The sequence below is a fragment of the Leptonotus elevatus genome, chromosome 18 (assembly GCF_054856555.1).
Source record: "Leptonotus elevatus isolate MCC_2025b chromosome 18, RoL_Lele_1.0, whole genome shotgun sequence".
Lineage (NCBI taxonomy): Eukaryota > Metazoa > Chordata > Actinopteri > Syngnathiformes > Syngnathidae > Leptonotus > Leptonotus elevatus.
Window position 1 is genome coordinate 12,610,343 of NC_141256.1, and position 15,551 is coordinate 12,625,893.

At 42.7% G+C, this 15,551-nt stretch overlaps 1 protein-coding gene across 15 annotated transcripts in view; it reads right to left on the reverse strand.

Annotated features, from left to right (window-relative positions):
• The window catches only part of ptprk (protein tyrosine phosphatase receptor type K), a 78,963-nt gene extending 64,258 nt beyond the window's left edge, over positions 1-14,705 (reverse strand). For 4 of the 15 annotated variants that reach the window (XM_086060580.1, XM_086060576.1, XM_086060582.1 and 1 more), the window contains exons 1-2: positions 14,273-14,702; positions 7,565-7,588 (exon numbers count right to left, since the gene is read on the reverse strand). In XM_086060580.1, coding sequence (XP_085916706.1) covers positions 7,565-7,588; positions 14,273-14,354 — 106 coding nt within the window. In that variant the 5' untranslated portion in view covers positions 14,355-14,702. Of the gene's footprint in view, positions 1-7,564; positions 7,589-14,272 lie in introns of all 15 variants that reach the window. The other 11 variants (XM_086060584.1, XM_086060585.1, XM_086060586.1 and 8 more) reach the window with 8 other exon arrangements.
• Between the last annotated feature and the right edge of the window lie 846 nt (positions 14,706-15,551).

Sequence of the window (15,551 nt, forward strand, 5' to 3'; positions counted from 1 at the left end):
CGTGTGGATATGACAGAGGTGAAAGGGTTAATGACGGCCATTATGACTCAACCCAGAGTTCCCTCCTGCAAAAGCAAGCAAGCGCACGTACGCAACGCGGGCACATACACACAGGTAGTCCGTCAGAGAGGAGCATCCCGACTGTGGCCTGCCATTTAGGCTAACTGAAATCTCCTGCATGCATAATTAATGAACAACCTAGAGCACAAAGTCAACAGGGAGCAAGTATCACGTAGACAAGCATCTCATTCGGCTTTCTTTGCACTTTCAATGAATATTTTCTCTCGCTGTCCACCTGTCGCCTCTCGGCAAGAAGAGAAGAACGGGATTGGAGGTATAGAGGACAGACTCTAAATAAAATAAAATTGAGTACTACCCATTACTTTATTTATTGTTTACTAAACAGAGAGTGGTTCTTAGTTAATTTCTTCCTGGCCCACGCGATGATGCAAGCTAATGAGGACATCGGAATCAGTAACTCGTCATAAAAACACACACCATATTTGTGAGGACTCCACAGAACAATTATGTTCCCCCTCGAGCCTTGACGAAAATCCCTCAAGTTCTGAAGAAAGAGGATAAGTCCAAATATAAAAAATATGCACCCTAAAGCCATTTTATCTGCCTCTTCCGATCAACACGAATGCTTTTGAACACAATTAAATAGAGATGAACAGCCAGCATAGTGTAAAGATACGTTGCCAAATCTGCTTTGGAAAAAAATATACACCGTTTTTGTCATCTCCAAAACGCTCTCTCAAGTCTATAAAAGCAGCAAATGCATGTTGTTCCGCTGACTAAACATTACACAACAATATAATACTGCATTTGGTTTCTCTCTTCTCCAACTAGTGAGCATGGGCGTCCCGACACACCACATTGGGCAGTGATCTTCACGTTCGCCAAAAACGCGCGCGAGACAAAGTCGAGTGATCGGTGTAATGAGCGACAGAATGACGGGGGGAGAAAGAGGCTAGGCGTGAGACAGACAAACAGATTTGCACAAAGTCTGTTAAATTGCTGCATCATCGCCAACCCAAGGACGCTCAACGCGGAACATGACAAAGGGCAGGCAATTGGCAAGACTCAAATAGAACCTCAGAAGGCAAAACGGTTCTAAACTGATCTTGATCCCCCCATTTTGTATCAATCTAAAACGGGCACACACAAAAAAAGGTTTTTGCAAGCAGCGTAAAAAGGGCTCTAGCTCGTCAACCGACAAGAGCCACACCCAAAATATGCTCCTAATTGTCAGCAAATTCTTGACGAGATGAACAAATTGTGACTCATTTCCTGCCAGTCCAAAGAGAAACCGACTAAGAAAGCCATTGCACGTAAAGTTAGTAATAGCATTTACGGGACTTAAGTGGTCATTTCACCCTCCACTTAATCTCATTGGGCCTGCCAGAAGTTAAAGAATGTGAACCAAAAACAGACCCCCTGAAACACAAACAAAGTGACCTCAGAGTACCTGTGAACTCTTGGTGGTGGTTTCCAGCTAGTTAGCAGAGTAAGCAAACACAACTACGAGACAGAAGGTCCAAAGTCCATTCCTCTGCACTCTGCGTGAAAGTAGGCTAATGGTTCAAAATTAGAGGCCTGTGCATACCTGCGCTAGAGCCTGGTCTGTTTCCCACATGTGTGAGTAAGTATTTAGTCAAGAAGTAGGACGGGAAGTATGGGGGGGGGGGGGGGGGCTGCCTGAGCTCTATCAATCATGCAAACTTTCCCTCTCCATGTCTGCGCTACGTAGTTATCAGTAGATATAAAGCAGCTCAGGAATGAAAGAGTGCAGCTGCAACTTTGTGTCACTTTGCTCTGTTCTCGCAGAGTTCCTTATCACACTTGAAGCAGCTATTGCTTCCTCTCCCACGCACGTGCGCGCGCGCGCACGCACGCACACACACACACACACACACACACTTGCCTGCCCACCTCACTTCTGAATCATATACTCCCCATTTCACCTTATATTTCATAACGGACTGGAAGTGCCAGTGTGTGAGACTCGTTTCACAGCCGGCAGGGCACACTTGATCTCATATCACTTTTATATAATTGATTTTCTTTTTTTAAATAATGTTTTATCTGTCGTAGAAAAGTCCAAGTCCAAGTGGTTAGTTTGGGGCCAGTGCGAGGGAAAAGTGTGGCTAACCGAAACCACATGTGGCTCCCGCTGTTTAGCAATCCGTGTGTGCTTTTGAAGGGTGAGTTTGTATGTAAAAAAAAAAAAATAATAAAGATAGGGTGCAAACAAAGGAAGCTCATGCCGCGTTCTCCTGACAACTCAATATAGCCACATCTATCTATCTAAACCGAAGTAACAACGCTTTCCTTTGTTTTAAGGTTTATTTTTAATTGCCTTTTTTTTCTGTTTGGGGTTTATAGTAACTTTATTCTATTGAGATCCTAACTATCCAGCCCTTGTGTAAAATACCCCTCGATTCACTAGTGCTAACCCTAACCAGAAATGACTTTCCTCGGGCTTCTGATTATAAGGCCAATTATAAAGGTTTATAGTAGCACATGTTGCTTAATTTGGTTTTTTTGAACAGTACGCGTGAACATATGCCCAAAAACTGAAATGAAAGTAGTTTTAAACCACTTTCAAAAAGAAAGGAGGATTTAAGTTTGTAATATCACACATCTGTAAAGCACAAGCCGTTTTTTTTAATACAGGAGAATAGTTCACCTGGAGAAGAATTTAAAAAAGCTGTGTAGATAAGATCACAAATTCACAGTAAAGCCGAGGCGCGCCCGTCTGTTTACCTTTTTTTTTTTACCTTTAGCATATAAATGGTAGCTCTGTGGCCAAGATGCCGAGAAAGGCCTTTCACTGGGCATCGACAGTTTCACCAGATTGCTATTGAAGTATTTTGTCTCGAGTCCATTCATACCAATGGACAATTTGTTTTGACGATTCAGAAACAAACAAAACGCTACTGCGCTGCAATATTGCTGCAAAGGTAGAGTGGACTTCAACAGTGGCACTAATCCTACAAGACTAAGTAATTCTAAGATAGTCATGTGAATGTGTGTGTATCTCCATGTTTGTGAGGCTGAATGCAAGGGACAACTTATGTCATGGGGAGGCATCGCTGTATCTGCTAACTGTTACTCCGATAAGACAGCCCCCCCTTTCGCATGCGCGCGCGCGCACACACATTCTTCTGCATAGACACTTTATTTACCTTTGGCCCAATAGAGACATCGTGACTGTTAAGCGAGTCACTTAATACAATAAGACAGTGAATAAAGTCAGACAAAGTGAGCGTGTGGGAGCAGAAACCAAGCAGGAAGAAAGACCAACACATTCCAGAAGAAGGTTGAGAGGCGGCAACAAAGATAAAGAAAGGCAATACTGCGAGACCTTGGCGAGATTTGAGTGAGGAGAAAACGAAAAGGTGGGAAGAAACTGTTCTTCAGTTTTCAGTTCAGAGTTTGAAAAATATTTACATTTCATGTACAATAAACCTGTTCTCTTAAATGGGGGCAAATTAATACGTTTCAGAAACAAGACAGACGGATATATTTAGTTTCTTGTGTTCCCAAAAGTATTTATTTTCAGGAGGATTACTGGGATTTCTGAATCTCCATGTCGCTCCCCTGTTAATATGACCTACTTTACAATTTACCGTTTCCACCTTTAAAATAATCTGCACACTCTACCCTTGTAATACAACACCATTCCATCTGGATTTGGTCGCACAAAATCCCACCCCAGCTCTTGTTGGGAGGGGTAACACAGAAACCAGAGAGGAGGCGAGGCAATGGAGGTGAGGATGAAAAGAACGGGGGCTGGGGGGGGGGGGGGTGTAATTCGGTAAAGAATACACAAAAAACTGGGGGAGGGTTGCTTGTTGTGTTTATGTTAGCGAGCAATAAATTCCAAGAGGAGGAGAATGACGGAATGTGCACATGAGAGGTGAGAAAAGTCCAGCAGACAGAGTGGAGTCAACTTTGTTGAAATATCACACTGGTGTGGATTTTTCTATTAGGGTGTAACTGGTGTGGATATCAACAGAAAAGAAGACACGCGTGAAAAAACCTCAAGGTTGGGTCCAACGTAAAATTTCAATGTTGGGTTTGTGCCGTTGCCGACAGTTAGGAATTTGACCGCGCCGCGTTGTCTTGATCAAGAACTCATTGCCATATTCAAATAACTTTGCAGGTTTGCCATTTTGCCAAGCACAAGTTGCAGCCTGATTTTCCCACGAGCGTCCATGGAGTGACTGAGAAGCGACATGGAAGACATTATGGCCGCAGTACGGCGCCTTGAACATAGAAACCGCACACAAAGCTATTGTTTAGATCAATGAATGGCTAGAAATAAATGTAAGTTTATCACGCAGCAGTCTTAACATTAACATGATTAATTACGCATGCATAAAATGCTCTTGTGGTCTAGGGTAGCTGTGCAAAACTACGAGAAATCAAATCACGAGGGCAGTGTGTCCTTAGCGTGGTCTTTCATAATTGTGAGTCAAATTAACGTGTTATTTAATGGTCTGGTGTGTTTTAGGAAGGTTTTCTTGTGTAAATTAAAGGGTCAGACTTATACGTGGGCGTAGCTATGGTGATGGTCGCTCGCTTGTTTGCGGACCTTTTCAAAGCCGAGGCAAAGGCCAACCATCCAGATTACCGGCTGGCAGATGTTGCGCAGTGCCAGCCTGCTGCGAGTGATGGACTTGCGGGTACCATGTGTCGGCAGTCAACCCGCCATCGGCTGGCAGTTGGGACGGTGTTCGAAAAGGCAGAAAGGCAGATGGCGGTCCAAAGAGATGATGGTGGAAATGAGACAGACAGGTGACATAAAGGATGAACCATGAATACATCGAGAAAGGAGATAGCTGGTTTAATCCGTTTGACCAAATATTTGAGTCCGGCAACGGAGGTTCGGAAAGAGTCTAAAGAGCTTCTTGGTGGATGGTCGCCATGCCAACGGGGAATGTGGGACAAACACTTTTAAAATCTTTTTTTTTTTTTTTTTACACAGACAGATGCTTTTTAAGTCAACTTGTCATTTTCAGCTCTGCGTCTGCGCGACAATCGAAATCTTTTCCTCTTTGCTAGCAGAGGCCCAACATCGCGCCAACGTGAAGATATAAAGTGGAGTTGGATATGATAATCTTAATGGAGCGGTCATCTGTCTGTAAGCCGCAGATTCGCGGAGAGAGGAGGGTTTAAATATCTCAAAAGCTTTCTAGCTATCTCAAAACCGAATCAGCTTAAAGAGGAGACTTACTGGACATGAATGTAAAGACAAGTCGAAATGGGGCGGGCTGAGAGGGTCTGAAGAAAAACCTCCCCCGGGATTTTCTCATGACCGGTATCAGGAATGAGACCAGCAATGCACGTAGGCTGCTTATGGCTACTTTGGTGCGATGCTGCTTTCATGACAGATGTCCTCCCTAACTGGACTAATGGAGACCACTTCAACCAATGCCCAGCGCCACATACAGGGACGCACAAAAGAGCCCTTTGGCGGCCACCTGAAGGCTGTTATAAAGAGGCTCAGTCCCGCCGCCACATTTTTAACGTTAGATGGCTGTCACATTTACTCAGCGTCCGCAAAGCAGTCTTAGAAAGTAAAATAAATGGACTTTCCGTGGATGATTTATCTCACACTTCAACGGATGCTGGCGTTACTTGCCACTTTAAAGTCAGTTTCTTATCTCGGCTTGTCTAATTTATCTCTTTTGAGCTGGTAAAAATAAACATTAAAAAGGCACATGCCCCTAAACAACGCACTGTGGAGAAATTCCTTTTGCCGAGCTATTTATAGACCCTCTTCAAGCAATGCACCTTTATATAATCATAGTCGATAGCCCAGTCACTGCTGACTTCAAATCTTATGTTGGTTCCACTTAAAGCAAGTGTGTCATCAGATTTTCCAAAGCCTTTTGGCCTAAGTGGTTTGGCTTGACCTCAGAATCATCATCAAATGTTTGCCAAACGGGCAGGACATCGCCACAGTTGGTTAACGGCGACAACAGTATCTTTCATAGCTGAGGCTAACTTTGTATGATTCTATTCCCTCAGGCTTATTTGAATACTTTTCAGGAGGAAAAAAAAATACTCTTTCGCAGGGATTATTAAATATCAAATGCTTACAGGAACAAAAAAGTGAACGACTTGCCAAAGGAACCAAATGTATTTATTTTTTTAAAAACTACAGCGATGCATCTACCAACGAAGTCCACTTTCAGAAATAACTTCTGACAGACATTATCGTTATATACAGCAAAGTGTGTTGACCTTCATGATGTTCAGTTCCGTAGAGCTAAGCGAGCGGCTAAAGTGGTCACAAATCCATTGTTTCAGGGACGGAGTTGAGTTGAAATCTACGGCGATTAGTTGGAGCACATGTAAGAGCTGCCAAAGAGCCTGTCCTGCTTAATGTAAACTGACAGTATTTCTGCGCCGCTGCACTTCCATTAGGTCCGTTATTTTTGTATGAAATCATGTGTTTTACGGAGGAAAACAATCGACAGGCGTACAGCACAACCACAAACGCGAACAGAGCAACATTTTCAGTTGTCTATTTTCAAGTGACTGAACACAAAATGAAACGGTTGGCTTTCTTTTAAAGCATAGTCACAAAGCCTTGTGGGGAAAAAGTACAGCTCGACCTAAACCACCGCGTCTGTCTCGGCCATGCGAGGCGTCTGTGGTTCCTGTTACTAAGCTGTCACCTTCGCAATGAAAACCAACTCCCAGCAAGCAGCCGGTGGGAGCGTTGGGGGCGCGAACGAGGAAGACATGGAGCGGAGGAAAGATCGAGGATGCGTGAGAATGAGGTGAGCCCCTTCCGCCGAGAATCTGCCACCGCCGCAAGCCTCGGAGTGCCAAAAAGACACAGTTGCATTCGGTTATGTGGAGTAAGAGCGCTGCATTGATGTTGGTCAACAAAAGGGGGAGGAGTCCTAAACGGATTGGACAGAAATAAGCCTCAGCTAAACAAACAACACCTGCACACTTTCAAATATGCCGCCAGCTGCCTAACTACTCACAGAGTAACACATGAAGGAACGCCGGTTTACACAAGTGGCAAACAGATTTACCGACAGTTGGCCAGATGAGACCAACCGAAGCACCTGCTAAATGTTTCGGTCAAAAATACTTTCAGGAAAAAAACACTTGTTGCTGAGAGTTGAATGAGAATTCAGTGGAGAGTAAACCACTTGTACATCTTCAAGGATGGATACACAAATGAATTGGATGCGAAATACAGAACATTTTCAAAGATTTCCCGTGTCCCATTCCTCTATCCCGACACAAGCTGCTGGACAAGTTGTTTTCCACCACAGCATGTTAGTAACGTTCCAAAACATGATGAGTTGAGCTCGCTTCCAACATTTACATTGAATGAAATACATGTTAAAAGTTCAACGTGATGGTTAGTAATGACATCACAACTTGAAGATGGATGACCATGAACCACCGCCGTGTAAAAGAATCCCAGCAAAAAAATAAAAAATAAAAATAAAAAAAGGTGGAGATGAGAGGCTAACGACTGACGGTGACATGGAGCTCAGCACGGAGCTGGCTCATCGAAACTCACCCTTTTCAGAGCGCTCCATGTGAGCTGGGTCCAAGAAAGCAACAGAGAAGACAATGGGACAGAATTAGATACATAGCATGCACATCATTCATTCCGAACCGCAACATTAACCGCAACACAGTGCAAGACATACTGGATCAATAAAAGACCTGAAATTTAAAAAAAAAAAAAAACTTGAAACTTAATATCAACTCAAGTAATCTGACACTGAGCACATCATTTGCGCCAAAGGGGAAGTCAACCTTAAACATTTCTTGACAATATGTTGTACGTGACCTCACTCGTCTAAAGTACGTTACATTTGTGGAATATGAGTTGTGAAGCATAATCCAGCCGTCTCGGGCGACTGAAGATGACATCATAGTGGCTCAGGGCTCAGGCAACAACCACCTGTTTTCTGAAGCTGAGCTGTGATTGGCTGTTACCTGAGACCTGCGCAACTATGATGTCATTTTCCCTCGATAGCAAGTGGCAAAATGGCCGCCTTCTGATATTGATAAAAATGTCAACTAACGCAATATTAACCACAATAACGTATTTAGACCAATGGGGCTGCATAGAACATATTATTGTCAAGAATTTTTTTTTTTGGGGGGGGGGGGGGTCGACTTCCCTTTTAAATGTTTAGCGGAAGTGAAAAGAGCCTTGCACATGTTCCCATACACCAAATGAAACCAACATATGGCTGCCCACCCACCTTTAACCTCGGCCCCCTTACACCTGTGCTTACTCTGCAAATATTTCCAAATCTGTCATCACCTGCTGCACACCAGCCACGTCTCCATTACCACTTCCTTTCCACCAGGTTTGTTTCGACCAATGAGCTCACTCTTTCTTTCTTTCTTCCACTCAAAATTCCTACGAGAAAAAAAGCCCGCGAGCTGCGTTTGGTGCGCTTGTGCAAACGGCTGCGTAATTAATCAGCTGATTGTTGATTACTTAATCTGTCATTAAGCAGCCATGTGTGTGTGTGGGAGTGTGTTTTCAACGTGTGTATGTGATGCAGCAGTGAGTTTCATGCTTGTGTGTACAGACAGCTGTGACCTGAGCCCAACAGGCCACCGCAGACATGGATGACACTAGACCAACACCATCATTCATCGGGGATATGATCTTTCTTGGATTTGGGGTCCGTTGCAAACGACTCCCCCCCCCTCCATTTCCTTCAGCACCCTCACTGTTGTGACTTCCTGACAAATGCCTGGCAGCCTTCATGCTACACTTATTGCTCGGGACTGACAATCGTGGGAAATCCGTTATCGTCGCTACTCGGTTCTGCCACAAGATTTCATGAGAACGCCCAGTTCTGTGTGTTAGTATATCGCTCGTCAGCTGGAATCTTCGTAGCTCCTCTTGGATATAAACAATAGGGATAGACCGATTATCGGCTGGTGCCGATTATTGGCGCCAATATTCAGCATTTTGACGAATATCGGCATCAGCCATTTTGAAGAATCATACGGCCGACAATAGATCCATTTTAAAAAGTGTTCAGGGGAGAGAGAAAAAAAATCAGGGAACTAATTGTTTAAATTTTCATAGATACTTCTGATCCAGGGAACTCTGTCTTTATTTGAAATTAAAACTAGATAAGTAATTTTTAATACTTTTTTTACTGTAGCAAACAAGAGGGCATTTACTTGAGTTGTTATTTAACTTTAGACTCCTGAACTTGTTGACAAATCAAGTCATCAAACAATTCTATTGACTAAGATTTTTTTTTTTACTCCAGTATTTTACCCTAAAAGTTGTTCAATAAACACATGCTTGAATTTTTTAAAAGAAGAGGTGGAGTTTGTATTCTAAAATTGTTTATGCCAATATTTTCCTTTTTAGTGAAAATGAATATTGGCTCCAAATATCGGTTATCGGCGTCCTTGACTACTAATAATCGGTATCGACTCTGGATTTTTTTTTATAAATCAGTCTATCTCTAATAAACAAACAGTAGGAGTGGCATAGCTTAGGTGGTCTCCCAAGCTGAAGGTCGCGAGATTGTTCCTCAAAACTTGAGTGACTTTTTTTTTTTTTACTGTCTTCCAAGTGTAAATTTGACTCTTTATAGAGTGGGACCAAATAGACTCAGTTTAGAATAAAATGTACTCTACAGAACTTATTGTATACTGGAAGATCAAACTATCGTATATCGTGCTCACTTCGGACAACCTGACAAAGATCCTGTGTAAGGGACGGGAAGGTCACAATTCGCGGCTGGTTCGTTTTTCAATGCAAAACCCTCCGATTCATTCAAGCACACAAGTCTAATGAGGGATTAGCTAATGAATTCTCTGAGCAGATTAATTACATTTTCCACACGCACGTGTGGGTGCCTACAGACCTCATCCCCCAAACCACTGAAGAAATGAGCCAGTACTTTCAAGAGCTTTTTTTTTTTTTTTTAATCTGCAACCAAATTGAAATCCGTAGAAAGAGATGTGCTTTGAGCAGAGAGGCGTTTGATTTGAGGAGAAGACGACATTAAGGAAGATTGGCGCGGCGGCAGACTGAGGCATTACTTTTAACAAGAAAATAAATAAAAACCCTCTTTGATTTGGCCGCAGCAGAATGAGGAGAGGATTTTCACGGGAATCTAAATTGAAGCAAACATTTCACGTGCTTCTCTTTGTATCACTTTACTACAGAAGGCCACGCTGCCTCGCTTTAAGTGACAGCGCATACGCCAACGGGCGCGCGCACAAAGCGGACATGACAGAAAAACACAACCCCTCCCGCCGTTTTCACAGTCTCTTGAGTGGACGAGATGCCCACGGCCAAAAAACAATGGTTGCATGTTGTTTCCCCCCCCCCCCCCCTCCTCACTTTCACTCTTCCTCGTGTCTTTTTGCAAAAAAAAAAAAAAAAAAAAAAAGCACAGTTCTATTTCATCTTGCAAATGGCGCCATAAAGTCATTCTAATTACACCAACTTGCGCTAGAAATGCAAAAGCGTGATTTACAATTATAATTAAACCGGCGTTGATGTGATTCGCCCAGGGAAGCTAATGGAACACAATTATTGCGCTTCATTAAGATTAAAGACGCTGTCAACGCGGGTCAGTGCGTTTGGAGAAGTTGTCACGTTGACATGCAGTCGCTTATTGACATTGTAAAGACACGCCGGGCCACATTTATTCATCGGAGCGCGGAGGTGATAAGCCGAAACGAGGTTGCCGCAGAGCCGCCGCGATAAGCGCAGACGCCACAGAGAGAGCCCCCCCGTTCACATTAAACGCCATCATTTAATACGGCATAATTTCACTGGCACATTATAAAATGGGAAACGTCGATGATAGTAGGGCTCAACGAGAGTGATTTACAGAAAGGACATCAACAATCCCAAAGTAATTTGACAGTTTTAATTCCTCTTCAACGGATCTGTAATTTGTCCTTGTGTGCGTTTGAAGGAGACGGCGTGACATCTCTGCTGCCATTCCACATTTCAACCAATCGCAGGCTGGCTTTTCAATGCAAGCGATACAAGGCAGAGGCCTGACTGTTGGCGCGTCTTCTACCAGGATACGCGGTGCCCCGAAAAACGACAGTGGGCTTCGCTCCAATGCAATGTTTTGAAGGTTTCGCGGGTAACGACAAAGTCAAACGTGACGGAGAAGGACCGGAGGGAAATATGTCTCAAAATTGATTTTAGAATTGATTATTCTATCGATTAATCAAATAAGAAGATGCCATTTCATTTTTTTGATGTTGCGCTCACCAACATTTTGGGAAATTACTCAATTATTGGTAGGGCTGGGTATCGATTCAGATTTCCAAAATCCATTCGATTCACATTGATTTTCAATTGAGTTAAGGATTTCATGCAGTAGCAATTTTGCATTCTCAGAAGTACCAATGTTGCAAATAGTAGAAACTTCTTGCGCTTTCTTGGTGCATTAATATGGAAAAAATATGAACATTTATATTAAAATTTTAACCCAACGCAGTTACATTAATCATCTATGTATTATTGAGCATGACTTGATCAAAACAATAAATAATAATTGAAATCGATTACAACCACAGCACTGTGTAAATAAAGTGGCAAAAACACTGGGCTCGTCGTCTTGGGGTACTCTGAATAACAGAAGGGCACATTTGAACAATGTTCGAACAATGAGTTCCTGAACGGAGTACGTGCTACCTCAGGCATATTTCTGTGGTTTAATTTTTTTGTCAAATACATTTCCCCATGATGCGAAAAAAAAAACATCAATTCATGGTTTTATGAATCGATATTGGGCCATGAAAAGGAATATCGATTCGATTCAATATCGATTTTTTTTAAACCCAGCCCTAATTATTGGCGAGTTAATTGTTTTCCAAAGTATAAGCAGATGTTTGCAAATGTGCTATTTCGATTAAAACATCAGTCTGCTTTTATAAATAACTGCAGAATTCAAAGAATAGTGTGAAATCAGGAGATTTGGACACATTTTTCAGCTCAACGGTGGCTCTGAGCGAAAACATGCTGAAATAGTTGTTGATTAATTTGACAATCTTTTACTATCGGATAATCACTTATTTTTGACAACTCTAACTACAACAATCACATGATCAGTTTGAACAACACTGCATTTGAGTGAAAAATAAGAGGGAACACCTATGTAACTAACATTTGATGAATTAAAACACAAGTTAAACAAAAATTGTACCGAAATGTTTGAACAAAACAAAAAACAGTTCTATAAAATTAAATTGGATGTTTTTGTTTTTTTTATGTTTAAGTCACTGTAACATAGTAACAGTTTGAACATTTAATTAAGTTATTCTTTTTTCTACCACTAGAGGGAGCCTGCGTATCACCAGTGGTGCTCATACCACACTTTAAAACGTGTTGGACAGAAGAGTTAGTACCCAACACGAAAACACAAATACTCAACTGAACTTAATTACAGCAATACCTAATACTTGACTTGGTGACATGTTTTTTTTTTAGTTTTCCCACACAATGACTCACTTTTAGGACCATTACAAATGCAAACGTTTTACCTAAAAACACTGCCTTTGGAGTCGTTAAAGTTTGTATAACGGTGACATTTGACCCTGGCACAACTTGACTTGACATCATTTACGATGGGAAAGTTGTTTTGAAATTAGAACTTGGACGTCAACCAGCGAAACAGAGCAGACAGTGCTCGATTTCAGAGGCTCCGCTGTATTTCCTTATCCCCCCCCCCCAACACACACCCCTCCTCGCACCCTCTTTTCCACATTAACGTCAACCCACCTCTAGGCTATGTAAAGCAGCATCTCGTATTTACTTGCAAATTAACTGCGCTCGCATTCCCGGGAAGGCCTCAAAGAAATTCCACACGTTTGTTGCCCTGCAGACCAAACGGCCCCCAGGGAGGGGAACCAGGGGAGTAGTTAGGCGATGGAAGGGTGGGCTAGAGGAGGGAAGGGCCAGGCAATAAAGCTCTCCGAAGAAGTGGTAATTAATGTGTAATTTTGTGCAAATCATAAACGAGCCCGGGCTTGCTGGAGCAGACCCCCCCCCCCCCTCCTCCCCCTTACAGTTTCTGGTAATGCCCAACACATAAATGAAGCGTGGTGTGTGCGAGTCACCTTTAATAAAGCTTTAGTGAGGTCAGATTGGAGGTCAGTTCTTACAAATGCACCGCATACAGACATTGGCGGTAGCAGAAAATAGGGTGAAATAATCAGCAATTCTGACCAGAAATTGTTCCAAAAAAACAAAAACAAACAGTAATTTGAGTCATTTAGGTTTGCCGTATTTTGTTTGCATCCATCACTGTCCGTTACAATGGTTCATGTAAGCAGACTTTTACAGCCTGCAATAAATACGTACCCAAACATGTTTTCATTTATCATCACAACATTGGAAGATGAAACTCAGCCAATATCGACTTGTTCAGTATTGTCTCACAACGTCTACGGTTTCATACCAACCCAATTATACACACGTGAATGGCTTGGGGGGGGGGGGGGGGGGGGGGGGTGCAGTATAGACTTATCACACATGTTTTTTTTAATGAGCTAATGTTAATACAAATGACAGCAGCTCTGTTCAAGTACGTGCCAATTTTGCATCTTCTGCTCACATTGCTGAGCATTTGCAGAATATTAATGGATGAAATTGCCCCCATCAACAGGAAACGACTGCACTTTTGTGCTAAAAAAAAACAGATTAGTCACATAACAGACGTTAATAAAATAAATAAATAAATAAAAACAGCGTGTACATGATGAGTCACAGAAAACAACTTTAGTCCTTTTTTTTTGCCACTATAATGATGAGCCTCGTCACGTCGAAACTTTAAACTTTAAAGACACCATCAAAAAGTATTTTTTGACGTGGAAAACTTTTTTTTAAAAGCGTGTAAAAGAGGCGACGTGCAGTTCGTGGTGGTTGGCCAACGGCCCCGAATTCAAACCCGAACGTCGTATTCATCGTCCGTTGGCATTCTTCGCCTCCCGGACGGCAAATTGAACATTTTTCCACGCGCGACATGAACATTTTACGACGAATGAGACTTCAATTTGACACGTCGTGGCATGCGAGTGCATTTTTGAACATTTTGCCGACGATACAACAAGCGTGGAGGTTGTCGCCAACTTTTCCTGCTCCACCTAAAAACGCTCACCTGGCAGGAAGTCGTTTAAATGGAGCGAACGCGAGTTTCGCGTTACGGACAAATGGATCGATTTGAACGTCCTTAGACGAGCATTTTTGGACATTTTCCTTCCTTACCTTGTGATATCTGCCCGGAGATGCCCCCAACAGCCGAGAAGAGGAGCAGGAGTCCCAAGAAAAGAGAGAAAAGTGTATCCATGTTTAAAATCGGCGTCCGGCCGAGAGTCTTTTAACACTTTCCCCCCACACAAAGTTTGGCTTCTTCTTTCTCCGCCTTCGAGTGTCTCTGTGAACGTTTATTACGAGTATTTTTGTGTTTTATTCCTGCCTCCGCAGCCGAGTCGAGCGCTCCATTCTCTCTCCTTTCGCTTTTCTCCGCTTTCGGCTTCCAGACACGCTCGCTCACCAGGACGCCGCACTTTGAGTGAGGCTGCGCGTGCGCGACGGAGAGGCGACGAGGGAGCAGCGGCGTGCACGCGCGCGCTGGCGTGACGTCACTTGGACAGAAAACCCGGTTTATCGAACACAAAACAAAATAAAAAAAGTATTTTAACCACATTAAAAAAAAAAAAAAAACACCAATAACAATGAAGAATGAGCGTGGCGTCAGAATTTGGTCAAACAATGTGTGGAGGTGAATCTTTAATTGTTATCACACAACTTGAAAGTGGATGATAAAACAAAACACCTTTTACAGTGTAGAGTGGTCGAATGGAATCAGAAGTGAATCATAACTTGACAACACAAAGCCAAAAAGTGGTTGATCTTAAAATACTTTGTGGAGCTCAAAACGGATTGATTGTCATTGAAGCAACACCTGCCCCACACAAAGTTTGGCTTTGTGTCTCAGTGGCAGAGTGGTCATCTCGCAACCCAGAGGCGGTGGGTTTGAGCCCATTGTGACCACGTCGAAATATCTTTGAGCAAGATGCTGAACCCGCAGTTGCTAATGATGTTGCGTCATCAGTAAGTGAATGAATTGTCGAAATATAAAGCGCTTTGAGGGCCTTCAAAGGTAGAAAAGCGCTTACCATAAAGGGACAAATGCGTCACAAAGTCAGAAAGCAGTTGATTAAAAAACACTTGCAGAGTCTGGCCGAATCCTCGGTGTGACATCACAAGGCCAAGCAGTTGGAATTTTTTTTTTGAAAAGTGCCATAAAGCAATTGATCAGAAAAAGACTTGGTGAACTTGAAAACACCCTTTGACGAATCCTTGAAATTCCATCATAAAGCCAGAAAGCGATGAAAAATTAACACTTTATGGAGTTAAAAACGGGGTGAGCCTTTGGCGTGACGTCACAGAGCTAGAAAGCAACGGAATTGAAAACAACCTTTTTCCTTCCTTGGTGTGATGAAGCCAAAAAGCCGTTTGATGAAAAAAAAAAAAAAAACTA